This window comes from Tyto alba, unplaced genomic scaffold (genome assembly GCF_018691265.1).
Source record: "Tyto alba isolate M040663 unplaced genomic scaffold, T.alba_DEE_v4.0 Super-Scaffold_29, whole genome shotgun sequence".
In the NCBI taxonomy this organism is placed as follows: domain Eukaryota; kingdom Metazoa; phylum Chordata; class Aves; order Strigiformes; family Tytonidae; genus Tyto; species Tyto alba.
Window position 1 is genome coordinate 5,787,332 of NW_024881303.1, and position 25,328 is coordinate 5,812,659.

Below are 25,328 nucleotides of genomic sequence, written 5' to 3' on the forward strand. Positions count from 1 at the left end.
CAGCTTTTTCAGAAATTTTTCCATAAAACTGGAGGTTAGTGCTGAAGAAAGTACATGTGTTTCTGTGTCTGGGGCAGGGGAAGAGAGTAAATTTTTTTAAAATGTCAAAAAGGAATTTTAGAAATGCCAGAATATTTATTTTGAAGTTTTCCTAGATTAATCATTTTACCTTGCATTTTGAACTGGGGTTTTGTGGTTTAGGAAAGGATATAAGGTTAAAAACAAGTTAAACAGAAAGGTTGAGTAACCAAAGGCAAGTGAAACATTTAATTTCGGCTCGAACTTAATATTTGGGTTCAACCCAGAATATTTTCCAGCTTCTGCTTCTTTTTGTTTTTTTTTTTTTTTTTGCCAAACCTCCTCCTCCTCCCTTCATCCCCACTTCATTGTTGCTCAGTCCGAGCCATCTTTTCCCTAGATATTTTGATTCAGCCACATAACCCAGACAGTCATTATTCACTCCACATCGATGACCTCCTCCTTTCCAGCTGTGCTTTCCACTGGCCCGTACTCCCAGAAATGCTGCTTACTGCAAACATCGTGTCTCCACCCTCGGTCCACCCATCCAGAGGTTTTCAGCCCCATCAGAGCTGGGACTTTTTTCTTCAGCACGTTCCAAGCCATGCCACTAGAAATCCCTATCAAAGAAGTCATCAAAGAGAGAAACTCTCTCCGTCTTGGTCCTCACAAGCGTAGGTTTTGGGGGAATCTTCTTCTCTTCACTTTCCCACTCCTCGGAGCCCGTGCTGGAGGTGTCCCAGAACAGATCCCTGGTCCGCGGCTCCCTGCGGTACCACAGCTCAACCTTTCTGTTCCTGCCTGGAGAGAGTTCAACCCCATCATGCTGCCTGGAGAGTCCTTCACCCCACGTGTGTCCTTGGGGAGAGAAAAGAAAAAAAAAAAAAAAAAAAATCTCAGTTTTGCAGAGCTGCATGCCCAGTCCCCTAGAGTTTAGCTGGAAATGCCAGTGGGCAACTGGAGGCATGTAAAGAAGATCCTGAGAGAGAGATCCTTGTAAGACCAGACCCCATGCTCGGGGCTGGGCAGGGTAAGGTATCGTATACTCAGGATTGCATTTGGTGAAATTATAGAGTCTGGCAAGAGGCAGTATGGTTTTATCTCCAAGCAGAAGAGAGTTGAGGTGAAGAAAATACACAAGGGAATAGGAGCAGCCAAGTCTGTTCCCCTTTCTCCCCTTCACCATCAGACAAGTTTTTCACTGATTTAAGCATTTTTACCCTCGGTGATATGTTTCCAGCCTGTGCTGAAGGTTGTCATGTGCAAGCAAAGCAGAACAGGGCTCATGTCTTGGGGATGTCAGTACAAAGCAGTGGCTGAGATTCGCTTTGATTTCCCCTTTACCGGGGACCGTGAAGTCACCCTGTGTGCCCTGGCCTCTCCAGCTGCTCCCCCAGCCTGCGCCAGCCAGGGCCCCTGAACCTTGGATCAGAGTCATGGCCAAATCCAAAGCACCCGCAGGTCAGCCCTTTGGATTTATGCTACATCCATCCTGGCTGCTCACTCGTCCTCGAGGGAGCGAAAAGCCCCTGCCCGGTGCCGGGCGGCATCGCTGGGGCGCAGACCGTGCTCCCTCCTGCGCTACGGCCGGGGCTGCAGCAGGACAACGGGCCCCGGCGGGGCGGAGAGCTGTCGCTGGTAAACGAATTTCACCTGATGCGTTTTCACGTCCGATGTTGAAAGTAACACGGGAGCGGCGGCTGGAAATCCGTCTCACCAGGAACATCTCCCCTTAATTACGCATCCCCTAGAGGGATGCAAATCTGCGATGGAAATTACCTGGCTCTGGGCAGTGGGAAGGCATTTCCATATAAAACTAAACCTGAAAAGTGATTAACCCCAGTCACTGTAACATTTACCCCACGGTCATTTAAGGATGGCAGGAGTCCAGAGGCTACACCGTGCATATGAATGCAACATATTGGTGGACCGTGCAATGATGAAGCCAGGACCAAATCTCTGGCAGCTGTTGCTTAAGCAGCTCGTTCTCCATTTCTTTTTCCTGCTGAGCCTAGTTCCAGCTTCCCAGTGTGCCCAAGGGCGCTCTGCCAGAGAAGACTTACTGCAAGGTTCAACACCCCAAAATGTATGTAAGTACCCTCCTTCAGTCCTTCATGCATGTCAAGGGGGAGAGACAAGGCTGACTGTTCTTCCCCAAAACAGTCTCACAAGGTCCCTGAAACTAGCCAGCGATCTCAAATGATCCCGAATTCCCTTGTGCTGCAAGGGAACACCACACCTCCTTTCTCCAGAGCAGAAAAACTTGAGATGTAACCAACCTGATGCAGCAGAAGAGCTCTTCTGAAGCCCACCCCACTTGGCCCCCGATGAAGATTTGAGCTGGTTGGTTGCACCATGAGCCCTGGTACACTTTTCCGGGGAGCCATGCAGTTGTGTGCCCACCGATGACCGGCACCTTCCAGCAGTTCAGCCCTGTGCTCCCCCCAGGAAGGACTCAGCTCCCCGCCTGCACGGGGCAATCGCTGGGTCAGCCTGGGGCTGGGCTCCGGCTTCCCACCTGAGGATGGATGCATGGTGCAGTAGAGACTTTGCCAGAGTAACTCATGTCTCATACTTGAAGGAAAGCTGGCAGGGCACGTTCTAACCTGCCAACCCTGGCAGAGTGACCTCTGTGATGTTGTCACAGCCCGCGTCCCCATGAGCGCACGCCAGGCTGGGGCAGGAGGTGTCCAGCGCTGGGGCAGAGGGCAGGAGGCAAAACCTGGTGGAAGGGTTGACCTTCAAGCAGTTGTTTGCTTTTTTTTTTTCTCTCTTTCACCTCTTTGGCCACCATGTTGGTGGAGTTTCAGATGTTCCCCCCCCCCAGCCCGTGTCTGTTCTGTGCAGCAGTCTGTAGGCTCACCTTCTGGGACACGCTTTGGCCTGATGGAGCTCCTGACTCTCCAAAGATGTGGGACCCCTGGGACACCCTCCGGCCTCATGTGCAGTTTGCTGTGCAGGGGACATGTGGGACAAGCTGAGACTCTCCTGCCAGTGGGAACCTGCTCCTGAAGGGGCCTGGCCCTGAAGACTTTGCTTTTATGCCCCTGCGGCTAACCCGTGTCGCTTAATTCACATCTACTCAGGTCTGTTTGGCTGCTATCAGAGCAGCAGCCCAGAGATCTGAGTCCTGCTCTGAGGCATCCCAGCTTTATGAACACATCTCCCAGCCTTCTCCACCACCCCAGTCTTTTGAACTCACACCGTGTGACTGCAGGAGATGGAGCAGTGGAAGCAACTTCCATAGGGAAACTTCCTTGGTACCATTTAAGAGGCTGGAGGGTTTTACATCTCCTTGGAAAATTATTCTACTTACCACAGTCGTCTCCATGAAAACGCTGATTGTGCTCAGCAGGGACAAGGTCTTGGCTTTCGGTGCTGTTTCCTCCCTGGAGACTGTCAAGGACTTTCTTCGGGCTGAATTCCTTGATTTTTTGTTTATTGATTTTTGCCTCCCTGTGGAGATTTCTCTTCAGCTCTGCCTGGGTTTGCAAACGAGTCATCAACACAAGCATCAGAGGAGCAAACACGTTTTAACAGCTCAGTGTGGCATATCATTAGGGGGTTGGCACTGAAAATGATTACGCAGTCGAGTAGCTTCGCCAGAGCAAATGGTATTTGCCAAACTGGGTACATGACAGAACATGACCTGGATAGAAATTTTTGGTTTGTCCATGGGACACAGCCAAATGAGGGCAAAGCATTGGAAAAATCAGAAGTAATTACTGATCATCTGGGCCCTGGGGATGCTCCCCAACTCTCTTCTGCCTGAGCCACTGCGGGAGCTTCATTTGCCCATCCCAGCAACAGGCTTTCAGCCTCCTGGTCCATGGGAGAGACACCAGGGATGTGAAAACCCTTGTCTGAGAGGGGAAGCCCCAACCTATACCCGAATCCGTTTCAGCGTTACCTCTCGGCGCCTGCGGGTCAAGTCCAGCATCTGCAGCTTGTGCAAGTGCTGCCGCCTGCCAGGGAGGTGTCTCGGGCTTTGCCCCCTCTTCTCCAGAGCCTACGAGGTATTTAAAATCATAAATGCATACACCTGCACTTTCTGACAGAGGAAGGAACAGCCAGCAGCTCGCAAACCCATGCCCAGCCCCTTGGGCACCCCCTGGTTAAAGGCAGTGAGCGTCGCCCTGTGTAGCCAGCTTGTAGAAATTTATCACGGATTTCCACTGCACTTGCAGTTTATCTCACAGCTCGGGGGCATGATGGAAAAAATCTTCATTAAAACAATGTATACATGCTTCTGCCCCCCCGAGGTGTTACTGCTTTGAGTCAGCCGTCCAAGATAATCTCATGATCTGAAGGGAGGAACCACTTTGGCACATTTAGGGTTGCAGGGGCTGTTTACAGCACACAGCACTGGCAGCCTTCTCCCTGCCGACTGCAAGCGATGGGTGTTCAAGTTGCTCAGCCATTTAAAACAGCGGTCCTCAAACCTTTAGCCTCAAAAATATTTAAGGTCCTGGCTCAGCAGATCAACTTCATCCAGGGAACTGTAGATTCAGAAACTTTCCCCTTATTGTGTATCCTTCCACCCCACGCTGGTGTTTCAGCTGGCTCCTGGGCTCAGCCAGGGACAGGAGCGCAGCCGGTGTAAAACACCAACTTCTGCTCTTTGGGGTGCCCAAACTGTGAGAGCCTGCAGCCAGCAATGGTCTATGCACAGAGCTTAACTCATGCCCTTACCTTTGTTTTGGGGCTTGCAGCCACTTCTTGCTGACTCCAGAGCTTTGCAGGAATGATTGCTTGTGGAGGGCCAGCAGGTTCAAGCCTCTACAAGTCCAATATTTACAATATTCAGCATTGCTTGTTCCACACAATCATAAAACCTGATATGAAACTACCTTGACATTTTCACAGCTCCAATTCTGGCCTGGCTGCCTGGGATACAGGAAGGAGATTGGCACCTCTAGCAGATGCTCAGCAAGACGGACATATCCTTTGGACCTTCAAGAGTGGATAAAACTGGAGGAATCTCCTGCCTTATAATCAAAACAGTAGAAATGCAGTTTGACATTAGTTTCATCCCTGTAGGTATTTCTCTTTGAGCCTCAACAGTGTCCGAGGCTCCAACCAAGACCAGACCCAGCCCAGATTATTTCATGTCCAATCTGAAGCATGGAGGGGGTATCATAATTTAACAGCAAGTCTCCTAGCAGGTCATCTGAGGGCAGATCCCGGTTACCTGAGACCCAGAGCACCATCCCCTCCGTGCAAACAATCTCTTTTATGTTGGCCTAAGTCAGACTTTTATCTGCAGAACTGTGCACGGTACAAAGTGCCTTTCCTGGTGGCTAATGGAAGTGGGAAAAGACTTGCTTTACTGACCGCTCTGAGCATGGATTTGTATCTTAAGGAGTTAAGTTGCCTCTTTAAATCATGACAAACTACTAGATGATACTAGGTCATTTCATGGCTTGATATTTTGTGTCCCCTTGTAGGATGGGAGCCCCGTACTGCTTCCATAAAAATTAAGGAGAGCATCATCAAGGACTTCATCAGTAAGATCTGACTTACACTTAGTGTGGGATATCGTTAACTCCTTGAATATGAACTAGTATCCAATAAATTGTGACATGTCTCTGACCGCTTGCACTGAATTGCTGCCAAAGCCTGAGCTGTACTTTGGAAACATCCTGTAAATCAGTGCAAAAACACAGGAGAAAAAAAGTCAGCAGCTTCATGTAAAGGGGGAATTCCCCATCAGCCCCAAATGCCAAGTTCACGTCCCAGCATCAAAAAATCCCACAAAACTGAATATGAAGCTTAAAAAATGGCACTAGATGGCAGCAAGTGACACCACAAACTGCAGTCTGGGTTGTGCATCACTCCCAGAGGCCACCGAGGCATCCAGCACAGGGTGGCTGAAGGCAAATAAACTCCTACATCTATCAGCTCATCTCACTGTGCCCGGTGGGGAAGCCAAGTTTCAGGCTTTCGGCTAAAGTTGTGTCATAGGCTGGAAAATTGACTCTTTTCTTTCATTTCTGCGAACCTCATGGGATTTTTCTCTGGAAATACTGTCTGACCAAAATCCTCTAAAAGTCCTTGAGAAGTCCACGTCATCCTGATCCACTGTCTTTGAAAATATTCCTGCAGGGAAAACGGCTTTTGCTGGTGCAGTTTACACTCACTAACAGCAGTGGCAGAAGCACGAGGTAGGATTAACAGTGTCACTGTCCTGCAATGAGTTTTACCAGTGTGTATGTAAACACAGCTGTTGTGGAAATAAGATCAATGACTAAAAATTATGTGCTGGTTGGAGATTTTAAATGAGGCTGTGATTCCACATGACAGTTCACCGGGTGTAGCTGGGCTCATTCCAGGTGCTGCTGCCTCATCCCCCCACCAAATCCAGGGACATGTTATTCAATGGTCAGTGGCCATCTGTGCTCTCTGAAGCCACCAGTCTTGGCCAGAGCCATAGCCTGGAGCAGAGGGGGCTTAACTGACCCTGTCTGGTGTTTTTATATAAAAAAACTGACCCTGTCTGGTTTTTTTATATAAAAAAAAGATCTTAACTGCAGTGAGGAAGGATTGAGCAAAGCAGCCCTGCTTCGGTGGGTTTGCTGTTGTGGGACATGTGCAGAGGATTTGTCACTGAATTTTAGGAAAGTGGAGATGCTGTCAGGAAGGAATAAGGGGGTCTCAAAGCAGCACAGGGAGGTGAGAACTTCACCCACGGATTTGAATTGCAAGGGGTTATATAGATGCCTGGGAAGGAAGACAATCAGCGTGGGCAGTTCCGTGCTGGTGTAACCCAGGGCAATCCCAGGGCTGCTCTCAGCTGTGCCCAGCGCTGGGACAACCCAGTACCCACAGGAGTGTTAGAGAAGCACATGGCCAGTCAGGGCAAATACAGCTCTTTCGTGGGTTAAATAGCCAAGAAGTGTGTTTGCCTCTGTTTATCCCCAGCCACTGACCACTGAGGACTCTCTCCAGCCACCTAATTAGGTCGCTGATGTGCCCCCTGCAGCTGGGCTCTCTTAGAGGAGTCTCGGCAGTAGGTACAACATTGGTCCTTAATTGCTAATTGAAAGTCCTGCCTAAATGAAAGCACTGGGGGGAGGGAGGGGAGGGATTATTTCCAGCACCTGAGTGCTTCCCCAAACAGAGCATCCTGCTGTGCCTGTGTTTGGAGGGGGTCTGTTCCTGTTGTCCCTTTCCCCCGCCCTCATTTTGTTGCTCTGGGCCCTGTTTGCTCTCACTTTTAGAGCTCCCAGACCTGGGCTAAGCAGCAGAGAAGAAATGCAGGTAAAAGCCTCAAGCAGGTGCTCTGAAAGAGAAAGAACTGAAGGGCAAAGTGGAGGAAATGCTGCTCTGGGGCACCCAGAGCTGGGCTGAGCCTGGTGTCCCCAGCGCCCCTCTCTGACCCTCTGTGGGCACGTTGGGAAGGAGGCAGACATCAATCTCAGTCAAACACTGGCAGCTTTGCATCCTCAGCGGTGAAGAGGTAAGAGATGGGTGGTTGGAAGGCATTGCTGGTTGATTTGGGAGGGTGTGGAGAAGTAATAAAAATTCAGAGGAAAGCAGTGTGCTTCTCTGGGTTTGGGTTTTAAATAACCTGATTTATGGTAGGAGTTGTACAGCCCTGGTGATGCAGCTCCAGCTTAGCCCTGTGAGCACATGATGGGGACTCTCTGAGGTCTGAGCCTCACCCAGGTTTTGTATTGTGTAAAAGCATCAGTACAGAAAAATATCAGCACAGAAAATGCATGTGGAGGGCTTCTTGTCACTTTTAAAAAGAAAAAGAAATAGCAGCTGTAACCCTTGTGCAGCACAGTACATTAGCCATGTTTCTTTTCCTCCCCTGCAATAATTTATATGGATATAAAGATATTTCTGGAGCTTTAGTTATGTTTCAGGACTTGGAGGGGAAAGGGATTTGGGAAGTGCAGGAGGGGGAAGGGAAGGAGGTCAAGGAGGACTGAACAAGCGTGTTTTATGTTTGTTTGAGGGGATTTCTTTTTTTTTTTATATCTAGTTATACAAGTGTGTGTGTGTGCACATGCATATGCCATGCTATTGAGTAGAGAAGGTGAAGGTACATGTAGGTACACAGTATGCATAGCAATTTTTGAAACCTAAAATAATGGCCCTGTGCTTTCACTGGCCCCTATTGCAAAGCACGTCTGTCTGCTTTACCTGCCTCTGCCCCTAAGCTGATGCCAGACCTTGATGGGATATTTGACCTGAACAGCCAAAACCAGCCCCACGTGATGCAAGTTGGATCCCTTCTGCAAAGGGCTCGGTCTTGGCCACGTTATCTCCATGGAGGAGCCAAGATTTGGCTGCAGGTACCCGGACACCACAAAGGAAATTGGGTCATTACAGAAGAAATGGCCTTATGGCCAGTGCTGGGACATGTGTCCTCGTTGGGTGTCCACATAGCACATGAGAGTATGGCATCAGGCAGGAGGGCAAAGGCAGGGCCTTGCTGTGTTGTCCCCTCTTTGTTCTTAGAAGATGAAGCCCTCTCCCTTGTGCTAATGAACCAAAAATAACCTCTCTGCGGTCAGCATACCAGCTCTGCCCCAGGTACCAAATTTGGGCTGGTGCTAAAGCTCATCTAGGGGTGATCATCTAGAGGCAGGCCCTCCCACTTGCATTGCTGTAGGATATTTGTTTCCCTGCCATGGTGCCGTGACTTGTGTCCACATCCCCGAAAAAGCCCACATCAATGGGTCAATCAGACCAACTCACAGGGAGATTTTCAAACTCGCCTTACTTGAGGTCTCCGAGGTGGGTGCTGTTTAATGATGCTGGTTTCTCCCTTTTCCATCACAGTGTTGAAAGAAAGGGGCCCTTAAAGATTAGAGGAGAAATGGATGAAGTTACTTTTGGGTGATCGTCAACAGCTAGGTTGTACTCAGCAACAGTTTTCTGCTCTATTTTTGGGTTGGCATGTCCCGCTAAAGTCTCTCTTGGGGTACTCCAATAACACCTGGTGTAAATTATTCTATTAGCTGTAGAAATAATGTACCTGTGGTTTCTAACAACTGTGTCTGCTGTGTACTTCTTCTACTTACCTCTATAACCCCTCATACATCCTATATGTGACAATAACCATTGTCCATGTGTCCCATGGCTTCCCCAAGTCCCTGGGTCCCCTGTGTGGCCAAGGGTCCTCTTCTCCTCCCATGGCCTGTGACCATCAGCTGGCCAAGAAACCCGTGAGCTTTGCTGCTTCCTCGCTGCCTGCCCTTTTAAAGTGGGGAACAAGCAGCAGTTTGGGCCTTTTCTTGCTGCTCAGTCCCCGAGACTTTATTATTGTTATTTCTTGGTGGAACTGAGAAATATCTCTGCTGCTCTTGCTGACCACAGCAGAGCTGGGCTACAGCCAGCCAGTGGGTTCAGAAATTAGTGGGTTATGGTCAGACAGTTGGTATGATCACAAACCTTCGTTTTTGGAAATCAGCTTGAAATAACATGTTACACACCGGCAGTCACCAGTTATTTATTAAAGCAATGCTTTCGCTGAGGCTTGGGCGTGATCTGGGCTCCGGTCTGTTCTGCACTGGTGCTCTCGGGTGGTCACTGCTGCCTTTTATTTTTTCTTGCACAAATAAGTACTTTCATGTGCAGTAAGTATTCCTTTTACAAAAAGAGTTTCCCTATCCCACCCATTCTCCCCCAAAAACATGCTGATGCATTCAAATGCCATTGTATATGTGGAAATGAGTGAGATGTTGCTGAGCAGCTCCTGCAACCCCATGGTGGGAGCCCTGAGGTGGCTGCAGGGGCGGGGAGTTAGGAATAAAGTGCAGGAATTACATTATAGTTGATGCCAAATTTAATAGTTATATTAAAAAGAAAAATAATAATTTGGAGGGCACCTTTTGGGGGGACTTCAGTGCTCCCTTTAAATGAATGCTGTGGAAGGCTGCTAATGCAGGGCTCTTGGAGAAGAGAGAAAAGGTGATGGAGGGTGTTGGGGTGTGTGAGGCAATGGTGACTCTGTCAGATAAATGATTGTTGGGCTCTGCTGAGCACCAGCAATGATTAACCGCTGAGCAAAGCTGCGGCTGCTCTGCACGTGTGCAGGAATGGGCACCTGGAGTGAAAATTTACAGTGCAGGAGGCTCCTCTGGAGATGGACTTCAGCTGCTGGGGAGCACACGCTGAAATAACAGCTTGTAATAGCAAAAGGGGGGTTATTAAATTATTGCCTCTCAATCTGCATGGCAAATCGGTGCATAGGGAGTTTCTAAAGGGGAAGCAAAATGTAAGGAAGTGGCTCATGGTGCTGGGAATGTGGGACCCAGCACAAGCAAAGGGCTGAGGTTTAGGAGAAGTTTGTTCTGGTCTGGGGTGTGGCTTTGGGGAAGTTATTTCTCCCTTATTGGGTTTGATGGGGTGTGTTTGGGGTGTGTTTTTTTGTTGTTTTGGGGTTTGTGTCTTAGTTTTGGGGGGAATTTTTGTGTGTGTGGTTTTTTTTTTTTTTTTTTTTTAAATTCTTCCCTTTCATTCCCTCACGTGCATGTGTCGTGCAGGAGATTTGCCCTTATCCTGTACAGATACAGAACTGGGAGGCATGCGCATGCTGTCCCCAAACCTGCTCGGTCCTGGGGCAGGGACGGTCCCTGGCCCACCCACACGATGCTGGCGGGGAGGGACCATCGTCCCTCCCATCGAGGGAGCACGGGGCCCAAGCTGAAATCATTCTCGTGACTTTTATTTTTTAGCCTTGCACTTTAATAGCAGCTTCCCACTGGAGGAATCGGGATTTAGCACAAGCCAAGGTGAACCCTCATAAACCAAATAAAACCTATTCTCTTGGAGGCTTTGCTTATTTAGAGAACAGCTCAAGCTAATACATTGCTCAAGTACTCTTGAGCATACTTTTTTTTTATTATTTCTGAAAATGAAAAATAATAGAAAATGACATTTATTGAGGGGGGTTTTAAAGTTTTTTGTAAAAGTACAAGTTTTACAAGCACTTGTAAAATACCCAGTGATGTTAGTTTTCCAGAACAGGAATACTTGGTTGTTCTTGTTGTCATGAATTAATTGAAACCCCCTGTCGTACAGCCAGACCTGATCTGTGTTTGCCCCCGGGCCTCTGGCTCTGGGACCATCGCCGCTGTTGTGCCAGAGGTTTATTTGTTTTCGCTTTCTCCTGTTGCCTCTCGGTGGATGATCCTGAGGGAAATATCCAGCCCCCAGCAAAGCAGTGGAATTTAACACTGCTCAGCATGCGAGAGAAATTCGTTTTTGGGAATGGGAGGGAGGGGAGGAGGGTGCTAAGGCTACGGATCCTCCTTCCTCTGCATTGCCCTGTCTCAAACCACGTTGACATTCGTGGGGGTTTCTCCCTACGCTCACCTAACGCGGCTGTGGGAAGCCGTCCCCACGCGGCTCGTTGTACAGATGGATACAAACCTCCTTCCTCGCCTCCGGGAAAGGTTTGGGTGCGGATGGAGTTTAAATCCTGCTCTGAAAGGCTGCGGGAGAGGCTGCACGACGCTGCTTGTAGAAAAACACACAGAGCTACGCTATTTGCTGCCTCCTGCCTCTTGGCTTATGGAAATCAGCCTTGTGCAAGACATGGCTATAATTTATTTTAATGATGAATTTTACCTGCTAGGGACATTACCTAGAATCTAATTCTAATTAAGCTAATGATATTGATAGATGAGCAGAGGGGTATAACTGGGAGTTAAGGGGCTGCTGTACGAGGACCTGCTGGGATGCAGGCTGGTGCCATCGCGTGCCAGGTCGATGCCAGGAGTGGGGCTGTTCCCACGGGGGACGACTGATGGGAGCAAGGAGCCTGGGATCTGGTGACTGAGATGCTTTCCAAAACAGGCTGGGGGGGGGGGGGGGCGGGTGAGGGTGGTGGAAATCAGTTTTCCCGAAGCTGAAATGGCAAAAAGCTGCTGATGCAGAACAGCACGTGCACAGACCGACACCCGCCCTGTGCTGCAGCCCCAGCTGATGCCCCGTGGGTCTCTGCCCTGAGCTCCTCAAGAATTTGTTGGTGATGCCCTTACCTGCAGAGACTCTCCCGTACCAGGTCTCCCGGAGAGGTGGAAGTTCCCGGTGAAAGGTGGGTTTTCTCCACTCCGACGTGGCTGGGGGGTGCGGGCCGGGCTCTCCCAGCACACCGGGCAGCTGGTACAGAGTGGTGAGAGTGGGCAGCTCCTCCCCGGCACGCAGCGGTGCCACCTGGGTCACCTTGGGGTGCGCCTTGGAAGAGCTCAGGCCCATTTTGCAGGGCGGCGGCTTTGAAAGGAGAAGGGAAAAAAAAAAAAAAAGAAATCCCCTCATGCACCGTCCTCCCTGAACGTGGAGGGACCTTTGTGAGTGACTGTGGGCCCCTGCGGCTGCTGAGGCTGGGACTGGCTCCCACGAACATGCCCACACGTCCTTCCCAGCTCAGTTAAACATTGACACGTCCCAGGCCGTTCCCTGGCGGGGACAAGCAGCGGCTGCTGCTGACAGAGAGGTGGCAAGTGGCTTAGGGAGCCAGCACCAAACCCTGGGGAAGCTTTACTTCTTTACCTACAAGTGATTTTTCAACCAGGGACACCATATCAGCTGGCCGTTGGCTGACCTGGAGGTACTAGTACAACCAGCCTTATAGCTAAATCTTAAGGGTTTGGAAGGAAATTCAACCCTTGGGGCACCAGGAGGGTTAAAGCATCTCCCACCCTGCATGGAGAGGCAGCTGGAGGACAGGGCCTGGCCAAGGAGCATCCTCCATCTCTGGTCCTTCCAGCTGGCGGCACTGCTGGAAAAAAAAATGCAGCTTTAGAACAAACCCGCCTGAAAATGCCAGCCAAAGTGAGTCATTCTGCAGTTTTGGAGCTGTTACGGGATTTGGGCCAAGTACAGCAGGATTGGTGCACGAGGGAAAGAGCTGCATTTCTGCATCCGCTCCCAAGGTGGATGAGGGGGTTCAGAGGACACAGCTTCCTCAGAGCTGTAGGGAGCCGTTCATTTCCAAGGTGGAGTGGTTGGAAAATATGTAGGGAGGATTATTTATGCAACAAGATTAATATTGCAGGGTGGGGTTTGAGGCAGGAGTAGAGTTGTGGAGGTGGTCAGGGCACCCGTGGGCTCCTCTGTCAAACACGTGGAAACCAGCAAACATGGAGCATGTGAGGGACAGCCCAAAACAGCCTCAGAGCTGGGGTTCGTTTAGCAGGATCTCATCCCACTGGGATTCCTGGAGCAATCCTGTATAGGCTTGGGGTGACCGGGGCCCTCTTTTGGCTTTTCTCTTGGGTGAAGAGTGTGACGAGGAGGGTTGCGCAGGGAAATGAGGGTCACAGCAGAGCCAAACATCCAGCACTCATGGCCAGTAGATCCACGGATGAACCACTCAACTCCCCCTTGATGGAAATGAAGAGGTTTTGAGCTTCAGAATGTCACTGGTCAGGGGTGGCACCTCCCAGAAGAAATTATTCATCCTGGGAGTAACCCGATCTGTTCATGTTTTCAGCAGCAAAGCACCAACATCTCTCATGACTTTTCTTTACAACAGGTCACACACGGCATGAGGGAGCAGAGTAGCTTAATCTGTATTTTTTTTTTCCTTCTTATTTTCAAATGAAAACATAAAATCAACACCCTGCTTCCCTCCTGAGTTTCTCAATGCTTAATGTCTATTTTTCAATTTTTATTCCCCTTCCCTTGCTGAGAACAGGTCATTCCTGTTAAGCAACTTGGGAAAATTGTGAATTAAATGCAACGATGGATGTGTCAGAGCAGTGGAAAACCCCCAGGGGATGTTAAAGCTAGCGCCCATCGTGCTGTATCTGGGTGTTTCACTTGGGTGTGATGCTGTGTCCCTGCTGAACTCCTCGCAGGTGCCCCCTGCTCCCCGTGCTGCCCAATCCCCTCTCTTGCCCAGGTTTCTTTCCAAGCCATATGGGTTTCCCTGCCTGCTGTGCAGGATGGTACCATGGCCTGTCGTACAGTGATTTAGGGAAGAGGATTGCAAAGGAACAGACCTACCCGAGGTTGATATTGCTCCAAGCACTTCACCTCCAGGTGAAGAGATGCTCCTCTTTGCATGTAAAGGTGATGCAGTATCCTTCTGGCTGGTTCATGAGTGCCAGGTCCCACGTCCCCTGCTGTAGTACAGCTCTGTGCTACCCAAGCCCAAGGATGTCTTGGTGCTGCATCTCCCAGAAAATCCTGAAAATCTCAGCATCTGGGTACTTTGGGGCTGCACTTTGATCTCCACATGCCTTTATTTTGTAAAGCAAAGAGAGCCAAGAGTGGCAGCTGTGGGTTTGGGGCGGGGGGGGGGGGTAACTGAGAACAAGTTTGGGGTTGAACAGCATCCTAGAAGGGCCCAATGGTATTGGAAGAGGCTCCCAAATATTATCCCTTGAAACTGCTGTGCCAAAATTACCCCTTCACACCTTTACCCGGAATCCCTGGACTGTGGCTGTGCAGAGTGTTGTGTGGGTGCTGGGGGGGTTGCTGGGTGAGCTGTGCATGTCAGCAGTGGAGATCACGGTCGTCATTGTTTCAACCCGCTCAAGCTTAAACCTTAAACTGCCTTTAACACCAGCCGATGGCATCTGAAGGGGGGAAGGATGGGTTGAAGTGTGCCTGAGCTTCAGGCTGCCTTCATCACTGCCCTCCTGGTGATGTGAAGCTCATCCTTTTCTTTAACGGGGAGGAGGGGGTGGGTGGTATTTAATGCAGCCTCTTAACTGTATTCAAGGTTCAGTTCAATTCCCAAGTGCTGTGCTGTAGAAGCATGAGGCTGGAAGGAGCTTTGGTCCCATACATTGCTGTTAGGGACAGCACGTGGTCCCTCCCGGGAGAGTTGGAAGCTCTTTATATCTTCATTTATTGCCTGAAACCTTCCACCTGGAACCTGTGATAGTGATCTTGCCAGAACTGGATTTTCCAGCATATTTATTGTAGTCAAAATGAAATGACTGACCCCTAAGCGCTCTGATGCCCTTGTTTTAAGGAAGAAACAGGAAAAAGCTCAAGGGTAGGGCAGTGCCATGACTCAGGGCATGGCCTTTTCCCACACAGGAGCAGAGTTTGTTACCTGCACGTGGAGCAAAGGGGGAATCAAGAGGAGGATTCGCATGGAGCACCAGTTTAAGATCCATCTGCAGTGGCGGATTGCCTCTGCCTTAAAACTTCTCCTTAAAAGTGAGTTTTAAACTACAAAAAACGCAGGCACGGGAGGACATGGGAAGTGGGTGGCAGTGATTTTTTTGCCAAAATAACGCCTGGACTTTATGCAAATCTCCAGTGAGTAAAGCAGAGGTGTGAGAGACGACTTGCAACTCCCCAAAACAGGGACTGAGAAAAACAGCCTGAGAAAGAGATAAGGGATGGGGGTGAGCAGAGACCTTATGAGCCGAGGAACGCCTCAGACACTTGCAAGTAACTAAACTATAGTCACGGGGTGAATAATGTGGATTCTGGAGCTGATAAGGCTGCCGGGGTAGCACAGGATGGGGCTGGGGGGGCCTGTGGGGGCAGGACGGCCCTGCTCTGGTGCAGCTTGTGAAGGTTCAAGGGCCATGTGTCCAGCGAGTGACCTTTGCTTCATTATCCATGAAATGCATATTAAAGTTGACACTCCTGACTATGCTAATGAAGATCAACAAGGTCATGCTAATTACATCATCCCATAAAGCACCTTACCCCTCCCCATATGTGGATGGATCGGTCGACCAAGGGGAGGGACCCAAGGAAAGTGTGTATAAATTGAGTGGGGGGCGAGGAGTGAGAGAGAAGCAAAAAGCAAGCAAAGGATAGGAAGTGAAGGAGATGGACAGGAACCTGGACCGGTGATCCTTATTTCTACCTCTCTCTATCTTCTTTTCTTTTCTCCCATTTCCTTATTATCATTAGGTAACACAAGGCATACTATATTGCTTGCCGTAATTTGTTGTATACTGAGCTAATTATCATGTATCTAATTAGTACATTGTGGGAAATTAATAAATGTCTGGACTTTGAGACTCGTCTCACTGTTGTCCACTCTGCTGGGGATTTATTAATTGAAGTCACTTGTCTCCCTCTTCTGAGCGGGACGTGACAAGAGGGAACTGTAATGATGCAAATAGGCTTGTTCTCATTTATTATGCTTGCAGCGCGTTTAGCTAGTGATAGCACGAACAAACGGAGCAGCCAAGAGAGGAAAATAATCCAGCAGTGTTTCACTGGCTGGGCTGCACACCGGGGCAGCTAACAGATCCTGTTACTACACATCTGTAAAGCCGAGAAATACAGCTTGTTCCTCCTGCTGCTCCTTGTTGCTTGTATTAACAGGGGATGTTCGTCTTACCCCAGCCGAGGCTGAGGATACCGGTGGCGCTGAGATAAATCGTCTGTGGTGCCAGGCTGCTGAGCCCTCAGGCGCGGGCGGGCGGCGATGCTCGAGGCAGGATATTTGGAGCTGATTTTGTTTTCCTTCCAGAAATCCGGGCCCTGGTGTGAATGAGAATCTGATAACGCAGCTGCCAGACCAAAACTGGCATTTTCCAAAGGAGATGGTGCAACTGAAATGAAACACTCGGGTTGCTGGAGATGGTAGAAGGGCTCGGCAGAGACACCCGCAGCAGCAGAAGTAACCACATCTGATCGGTCACTCGATGGGCAGGATCACTGTTTTGCATTCCTCTGATGGATCATCAGCCCTGTCCTGCAAAAGAGCGCCCATTTCTTGTCTGATTTCTCAGGTTTAATGTGTTTTATCAGGCTGAAGGGCTGAGTTGAGCCCTAGGGAAAACAGTTACCTTCCTTGCTTAATAGGGAAGGCAAACTGCAGGTTGGGCAGCGGGTGAGCAAGGGGACCTGAGAGAACTGCTGGGTGGGATGAGCACCCCTGGGAAGCGTCTGGGCACGATGCAGCTGAGGGACAGTGGGGGGGAAGGATGCAGAAGCAAATCCCCCCCTGCCCGCCCACAGCAGGGGCTGGGGGGAGCGAGGCGGTGGGGGGGGGGGGGAAAGGCTTCCACAGCCCCCTTCAGCCCCCTGCGCTGTGGGGGGTGCTCGCTCCTGGCAGAAACCTGGGGTTGGGTTGGGAGATGCCTGGTAAGGCTGGTGCGAGGAGGAAGGCGGCTGCTGGGCCACGAGCTGCACAGCTTTTCTCCCTGTAGAACTGCAAGGGCGAACGCTGACCCCTGGGGAGAGGACATGCCCCGGGGCTGCTCGTAGAGGGTGACAGGCTGGCACAGTAACAGGCTGTGCCCCTGGCCATGAAATGTCTGGAGAAGGGGGAAACTGACTCAAACACAGGGATTTCACGTGATTTTTCCCTGCACAATACTCAATGAAGTTCCTTGACGGCTCCAGTCCTGAGCCTGAAGATGCTGCCCTGAGGCTGGTTGCCCAAGGGTACTCATCAATGCGTACTAAAATGAAATGTTTGTTTTTCCCATGTGTTCACTTTGACAGGAGCTAAAATTTCAGTAGAACACATCTCTAAGACTATCTACTAATGTAAATGAATATACAACTGACGTGGCCCTGTATCACAACTCCAAAACCGGCTTGTGGTGGTGCCCAAGCTGCCGTATGCTATTTGCTCTCGGCTGCATTGTCCCATCAGTATCTCCTGTTCAATATAATTAACTTTCTTTAGAATATTTTTAATATCTAGATCTTTTCAAAAGCAGCAGTTGAGGAGCTGAGCCCATCTTCTCAAATTCCAGAAGAGAGTTTTAAAAGAGAGTGAGTGTGTGTGTGTCTGTGTGTCCGTCCGCCCTTTCCCCTGGGTTTAGTGCAAAGGGGATGGTTGTTGGCGTTGGTTTCTACAGCCCTAATTCTGCAGTTGTGTGATGAAAGAGCTCACATTTTTTTTGTTTTTTTTTAATATACACAAGTATTTTGTTAGCTCTGCTGGTTGCAAGGGACAGTTTAGACATGAATGTTACAAGTTAAAAAACGTAACTAGAAGAGCCAAATAAAAAGGTGCTTTTGTTTACAGGAATTATTTACACGAATTACTTTGCAGCAGTTTTAAGCCCTCATGGCCATGGGGACACACTGGCTGCCTCCAGCCCTGTCACTGCCACCTCTGCTCCCGGGACCAGCCATGCCCCAGGGCATCTCCCCAAACTGTGGGGCTCCCAGGGGACCCCCCCGTGCATCGGGGCAGTGCGAGGGGCTCGGCAGGAATCACCAGGCAGGACACGCTGGTGGAGAGGTGAGCTTGCAATCAGCCCCAAAATAAATCACAGCTTTGTGCTGGGTGTGTTCTGGCTGTTGTTTAAGGAACAAACGTAGTTGTTGCTATCATATAACTGAAGTTACTAATAACAAACACCTCCACTAATTTTTTTTTTTTTTCTCCTGGCAGAAAAAACATCAAAAAACCCCCCTACTAGTTGCTAATCAAACTCACAAGCACTGTGCAGGCCAGTAGAGTTCAGAAATGTATACTTTCCAGTTGTTTCTATTCTTCCTTGGAAAAAAAAAAAAAAAAAAAAAGGAAAATAATGATTGTCTGCATATCAAGTGCTCTCAAATAAAAGTAATCTCGCATGGTCGATCCTAGGAATGCTGTAAGAAAACAGCTGGCCTAAATGAGACAGTGACAGGCTTAGGGAAGGAACTGGGTAGGTTGGTTGGTTTGTTTTGGCTTTTAAAAGGCTTTTCCACTGTGAAGCTTAAGAAAAATGTTTGGCCCAAAGCTCTAGAAAACAGGAGCTGACATTTCCCAGGGACACTGGCAATCTGGGGTGTTCAATCTCGTGAGAAGCTTGTTCAGCGGGGGGTGCAGCTTTTCCGGGAGAAAAAGAGATAAATAAGGCTATTTTTGGCTTTGGCAGAGGCACTCAAAATCCAGTACCGCTGCTAGAGAGGTGGCGTTGGGAAGAGGCACAGCTCAGCCTGGCTCTGGGATGGGTGCAAATCTACAAATCTTACAAATCTACAAACTAGCAAAACTGGTTCGAACTGTTTTAACTGGCATCAGCTCAGGTGAGCACGCCGTTCTGCGCTCAGCAACAGGCTTCTCTCTTCCAACCAGACTGGGGAACAAGGTGTTTTGGCAGTGCCTGCCCGTACCCTCGCCCCGCTGACGTGCCGGGTGTCGCGTGGGCTGGGACATGGGTCCTGAGCCCTGGATTTCCACTGGCAGCAGGCGCAGCACGCAACGGAGAGGAGACAAGCTTGCACCACCGCGTCTCCAGGCTAGCAGCAGAACCTTGGCGTGTCCAGGTTAGGGGCAAAGTAGCTTTCATCACATATTTCACAATATCATAACTTAATGAAAAATTAATGTTTTGCACATCACAGAATATTTATTCTGATAATAATTCCTAATATCAGCGTGAATGTCAGCCTCTTTCAGAAATTAATTCTCAAAAATGCTCGGAGAGGTTTGAAATGGTTTCCGAAACGACTACCTCACCGAAAGGTCACTTTACTGAGAGTAAGTCAACATGTTCAATTTTGAAATATAACTGGAAATACCCAAAGTTTGTATCCTTGAGAACGGCTCTGCTTTTGCCAGCAAGAGGAGATAAATGATGTAGACTTGATCCGTATTTTAAACCCACCAGTTCAGTAAGACACAAGCTTAAATGTTTTTTATTACAAAACATTTTATTGTCGTTATTTACACCCGTTCCTTGATAAGTGTATAAATGTAAACATTTATTATAGATGTATTTCTCTTATCTTACAGTTCATCTCCAGTTCAGAGTAAATGTCATTTTTAAGCATACAAGTAGTGAGGAAATTTAAGCTATATTCACAGAATATACATCTGCGTGCGGTTAAAGTCCACCAGCCCTAAGCTAGTGGTATAGACACTGTCCCATTAGCTCTACTTCTGCTTCTCGTGTGTACACTGGAGTCTGTGATGTCGTCGGAATGGTCCTCACTTTTCTTCTCTTTCAAGCTGTTGATGAATCTCAGGGTTATTTCATCCCATTCCTCCGGGAGCAGCATCAGCAGAAACCCAATGCAGATGATGATGGTGGCTCCCAACCTCACCACGCTGAAGATCATTTTGTGCTTCAACAGATCCACAGCTGTGAAGAAGAAACAACAAATGCCGTCAAAACTGCAGCAGGATGATCTACAGCACCAGACCAGCCTGGCACATCTGTGTAACCCACGTGTTGCACCCTGGCTGTGATACTGGCCACGTCGCTCTCAATCCTCCAGACTGACCAGCTCCTTGAGTTCAGAGAATGGCTCTGACCTGACTGTGAAGGATTGGAGGTGCCACGTCTCCTCCACACCTCACCACCTCCATGAGGGCTCTGAGGAAGCCTTGGAGGGCTGCTCTAAGCCTCAAGGTTTTCCACCTCTGCTCTGAGAGGGAAGGTAAGTCATGGTAACTCTATCTACAGCAGGTTGCTTCAGCATAATATTTCCTTGGGCTGCACGGACCAGTGATGGGGAGAGAGCAGCATGCAGGTTGGAAGTCTGGAGTTGATGTCTCCAGGCCCAGCCTCCCAGCTCCACAACCAGTAACAACAGCACATCTGAGCCCTTCAGCAGCCTCTTACAGGTACCAACCATTTCACAGCTCTGACCTGCCTCCCCCTAAAAGATGTTTCTTTGAAAACATGCTCAGATACACAGAGTAGCAAGGCTAACGGGGTGGAGGAGGAGACTGGAAGAGCAGAGATGGGGCTATTTAAGAAGAGAGGACTCTGGAGTAAACTTTACATATACCCCCTGCCCGGCTGCTGCCCGGCAGGTCACCAGCACAGAGCCGAGCTGCAGCACCAGCATCGACCCCACCATGTCCCAGCAGCAACCAGCAGCTTTGGGCTGCTGGCTGGGGGTCAGCCTGCCCTCTCCTTGGCGGGGGGTATGGACACATCCCATCGTGCCCAGAGAAAAGCTGCGAGACAAAACCCAAAGTCTTTCACCGACTGAAACGCCCACCGCCACCAGGAGCGTCTGTGGAAGCCAAAGGAGACTGAACTGCTTTTGAAATACGTGACAGCAGATTTTCACTAGTTGGACAGTACACTGCCTCTGCTGTCTGCACGCCCGTGTGCTTATTTTTCCACCAAGAACCACTGTACTTGTACCTGCATTTCCAGGGACACTGAGCACTGTGCCGATAGAGATCAGAATGGGGTATGTCAGCACGACGCCAACGTTAACGAGAATGTTGAAAGCTAGTGAAAAACAGAGAAAACAATACATGATTATGGGGAAAAACACTGCAGTGAGACTCTTCTCCTCCACAAGTATGACATATGTTCTGCATGACCCTACAAGTATGACGTATGCTCTGTATGCACACCACAAGGTGTTGTCACAAAGTAATTGATTTTTATTTTTCTATATATGAGTGAAATGAGGGGAATTTCTGCATGAGGGAAGAAGGAGGGCTGTATGTCCTTTCACTAACTGTAACACCAAAGTTACCATGCTTGTACTTCACAGATTTGTCCAAGCTTTGATCAGTTACAAACAGCCTAGTTTTGCTGCCATAAGCCATCATTTCTCCTCCTCCCAGAAGGATGGTGATCTCAGCTGCCCTCTCGGCTGAGGCTGTGTTGTCCTTGTCTTAGTAGGATATTTCATGAAAGGCCCCCACACCCCTCTAACTGGACCACACACCAAAGGTGAAAGCAGCAGGAATTCATACTCTAAAGGACACGAAATACAATTAGCTGATTAAGTCAACCGCGAACTAAGCGGACTGGAGTAAGACCGTGGTCTTGTTGCCATGTTGAAGGCAAAATGAAAGCTGACAGAAGTACAAATGTTCAACACCTTCATTTATGGGTTGTTCTGGTTGGTTGGTTGGTTTGTTGGTTGGTGGTTTTTTTTTTTTGGTGGTTTTTTTTTTGTTTGTTTGTTTTTTAACATGACAGCATTCCCAGCCAGCTCCTACCAGCTCCTATTTCCTTGAGAGCTGAAAAGCAACATGCAAAAACCTCCCTCTCACACCATTCCCTCGGGCATCCTTCGAGCTCTCGCAGCCAAGGGGCTGGTGCTGTGGCAGGACCCCAAGTCCTCCCCCATCACCCACCACCCAGTCCTGCTCTTCAGTCCCCTATGTAAAAGGAGCAAGTTTGCTGGCTCTGCAAGGTTGTTCCCTCGTGGTTGAGATTATACGCTCAGGTAGATTGCCGGGTGATAAATTATCCCCACTTTTTGTCCCTTAGGGGCTCACAGAGCAGCTGCAATTCTGGTTAGAAGGGTTTCAAGGTGCTCACAGCACCCCAGCTCTCAGCCCAACACGACTCAGGACGGCTGCATGGATGGGCTACGCACCGGGCAATGATATCCTCTTTCTTTCCATTTAATATACTTGTAGCAGAGCCAAAAACCTCTTCAATTATGAAATAATAGAGACTTTACTAAAGGAAAGGATGTTGTTATATCTGGAAATTAAAACACCCCTGGGCTGAATCCAACAGATATTCTGCCTGGCTAGAGGATGGCAATTGTGGCTCTGAAAGAGGGAGCGTTTTGGAAGGGCGGAGGGGAGGTGAAGCCCGCGGGCAATGAAACAGCACCAGCCTCTGCAGGCTAACACAAAGCTCTGCGAGCTCTGCCCAGAGCCCTGCAGCACCCACAGAAAGGTGCCCCAGTGCTGTGGGTCCCCGTGTCAGTGCACACACCCACCCCACAGAGCGTGCCAGGAACTGACGGGGTACGCGCAGCCCTTTGAAGCTGGATTTATAGCCCTCAGGCTGTGCCAGAGACAGGGAAATAAATACCAGTGAAACCACGGTAGGAATGCAAAGATGGAAAGTGGACAAGTAGTACGACTGCTTCATGTTTATTCTCTGCTATTAATATTAGTATTAAGGCTTCTCAGGAAAAATACGAGTAATTTCTCAAGGAGTACCTGTTTGCACTGGGATCAGATTTAATCTGTGCGAGGGCGCTGCTGCTTAAGGGGGTGGGAGGGATGATTGTTTCTGCCTGAGGCTGATTTTGTATTGGGGTGGGAGAGAAGAGCTAGAAAAATGAGTAAATTGTTCAATCACCTACCTAACCAGAGGCCGGCTACTCCACACAGGTAACCCCACGGCACAGCAGAGAAGGGGGACCAGTACTCCACTTTTGTAAAATACAGTATGATCGGGGTAACAGAGATGAAAATTAAATTGAAGAAGCCCAGGGTAGAAACAAAATGAGCCGCTTCCCCGAAGTTTGCACTTCCAAGAAACATTTTGAACAAAACCTGCAAAGGAGAGGTGAGAGGAGGGGTTTAGACTTCACGCCTCTCATAGGAAGCCAAGTCCTCCTGCACAGGCTCCACTCCTTGAGAAGAGTGGGGCACAGGACAGTGGTTAGTCTGTATAATAAAGCTTAATACCATGAGGAGCAAGTGGAACTAAGAACCCAAGGACATCGCCATTCACGCAACGAAGTTACAAGATTTGGGCTGTGCTTGGCACTGTTCGGATTTGTGAGGGGACTCCAGCAACTTCCAGCATAAACCTGCTGTGAGAGGAAAGCCGAGCCCAGCGGGACTCCCTTCAGAGTCACAGGCAGCACAAGCCTCGTGGAGGATTTGTCCTGCATGAGCCTAAATCCATGCAACTTCGAGTGACCTGTGAATGGTCACAACAAATTTATTAGCGAGATGGGCAGAGCCTAAAGCGGGGAGGCAACTTCTTATCCCACTGCAACTAACTCCAAACTTCTGTTCCTCTTTACACACACCTCACCCTCCCCGAGCTGACAATAAACACAGCCACCTTTAGCCCAACCTGCTTCTAACTCAGACACGTCCCTGCCTTCCCCATCCCTCACACCTTTAAGAGCAGCCACTGCTTCAGAGCAGGGGGCAAAGCCCTGCGTGTGCGCAACGCAGCGCCCGCACCGGGCACACGCAGGGGCTCCCAGCCCAGCACGAGCACAGAATTTGCAGAATTCGTTGCAGTGCAGCCCAGGGACGAGCCGCCCGGCCCCGCTCGGGGCAAGAGGCACTGTCCCCCTCCAGGCTCCCCGCCCCGCTGCGTACAGTGAGCCCCTTCGAAACCGCGTCCATAAACCGCGCGCGGCGGCGGGCAACGATTAAAACGTGATCCTGAACTCCTTGCGGAGTAGTAACGGGGATTTCATGGAAGGCTCCTAGAGGAAAGGCGTGCTGAATATCTGGCAGCAAACAACTCGTTAGCCCCATAGTAGATTTCCTGACATCGTGGCAGTGCCCGGGCACAATATGAATGATGCAGGAGGGATGAATAAAATAAAACATTTATTTTATAGTGATTTGCTTTGTCCTCACGCATTTTTAACATCCAACGTTAAAGAATATAAGAATACTAATAAACAGTTATGACCTACCTTATACAACGCAGACGTAGAGGCTGATCCAACAGCATATGCCACCCCAATAATTGAATCACCCTGGAAACCATCTGCATATGCCATCATTACGATTCCTGTGATTGCCATTATTGCTGCAACTATCTGCACAGACAAAGCAAAGCAATGTAAAGCTCAGTGCAATTTCATTACATGGAAAGAGATTATCACTGCATGGGGTTTTAATGAGTGTCACTAGCTACTTTCTGTGTCTTGAAGCTTTCTTGCTTTCCCTTAAATAGGGAAAATTATGTACAGTTGGGAGAGATGTAAAACATAATGAAAGTGTATGCACTGATAGCGATATGGATCTATAGCGTTGCAAATCCTCCTGGAACCTACTGACAGAACATCCATCATGAAGTATTTTATAAGCTAAACATCCACTTGGGAGATAGGACTTCAAGATCAAGCAATTTTACAACATGATGCTTTACTATACAAAATGAGAAATATTTAGCAACGCCACCAATTTGACTTGAAATGCAGTCGGTTAGGTGGCTGGCCTTCCCGGACATCACTCCAGGAGAATGACCCCTGTATTGTGGAAATCCCAGTGTACCACTGGGAGCTCTTCTAGGCTTCTCCAGCTGTGCACGTATTTCCTAACAAACAGCCCTGCTGGCTTTGACAGACATGACCAAATTTCTTTATGAAGCCTTTACCTTTGTGTTTAGGCTTTTGGCCTCATTTGAAAATCCCAGACAGAGCCTCTAAGGAGCTTCAAAGAAAAAGAACAGAAATAATTAACTATACCATATTTCAAATCCTGGGTCTTGACTAAAAGGGCCTTCAAGGAAGTGGTAGGAATCTCAACATGGTTTATTCTTTGAAAAACTCCCCCTCTCTACCTAATTGCCCTCAGCAGGTAAATATGGAGCCTGAATTTCAAAGACACTGAATACCGAGCTTCCGTGGACTGCAGAGGAAAATGTGTTTCCTCAGACCTGTGGAAAATCACAGCCCCATTTCTGAAAGATAAGGTTTTTATAAAAAAGGAATATTATATTAAACATCTTAACATTCTAAAAAGGCTGTTCATGTACTAGAGCTAGGTGTAGAGC

General features: G+C 49.0%; 2 protein-coding genes across 7 annotated transcripts in view; both read right to left on the reverse strand.

The window, feature by feature from the left end:
• Positions 1 to 628: 628 nt before the first annotated feature.
• CCDC198 (coiled-coil domain containing 198) lies at positions 629 to 12,234 on the reverse strand. Its single transcript, XM_033009825.2, has 6 exons — positions 12,018 to 12,234; positions 8,753 to 8,829; positions 4,711 to 4,797; positions 3,929 to 4,027; positions 3,335 to 3,500; positions 629 to 876 (listed from the first exon to the last, which is right to left on the reverse strand). The coding sequence occupies exons 1-6, from the start codon at positions 12,232 to 12,234 to the stop codon at positions 629 to 631; spliced, it is 894 nt and encodes a 297-aa protein (XP_032865716.2).
• A 7,316-nt stretch (positions 12,235 to 19,550) lies between these two features.
• Positions 19,551 to 25,328, reverse strand: part of SLC35F4 (solute carrier family 35 member F4) — a 127,408-nt gene continuing 121,630 nt past the window's right edge. For 5 of the 6 annotated variants that reach the window (XM_042799269.1, XM_033009822.2, XM_033009823.2 and 2 more), the window contains 4 exons: positions 24,244 to 24,369; positions 22,939 to 23,131; positions 21,015 to 21,104; positions 19,555 to 19,997 (listed from right to left, as the gene is read on the reverse strand). In XM_042799269.1, the coding sequence (XP_042655203.1) occupies positions 19,756 to 19,997; positions 21,015 to 21,104; positions 22,939 to 23,131; positions 24,244 to 24,369 (651 nt within the window). In that variant the 3' untranslated portion in view covers positions 19,555 to 19,755. Of the gene's footprint in view, positions 19,998 to 21,014; positions 21,105 to 22,938; positions 23,132 to 24,243; positions 24,370 to 25,328 lie in introns of all 6 variants that reach the window. The other variant, XM_033009821.2, reaches the window with a different exon arrangement.

Excerpts from the sequence above, each read along its gene's own strand:
- CCDC198 (XM_033009825.2), bottom strand. The coding sequence starts at position 12,234 with ATGGGCCTGAGCTCTTCCAAGGCGCACCCCAAGGTGACCCAGGTGGCA. Across the intron at positions 4,798-8,752 it reads ACCCACCTCGGAGACCTCAA|AGGCTTGAACCTGCTGGCCC; the intron begins GTAAGGCGAGTT and ends TTGGACTTGTAG. Across the intron at positions 4,028-4,710 it reads CTGCAAGCCCCAAAACAAAG|GCTCTGGAGAAGAGGGGGCA; the intron begins GTAAGGGCATGA and ends AATACCTCGTAG.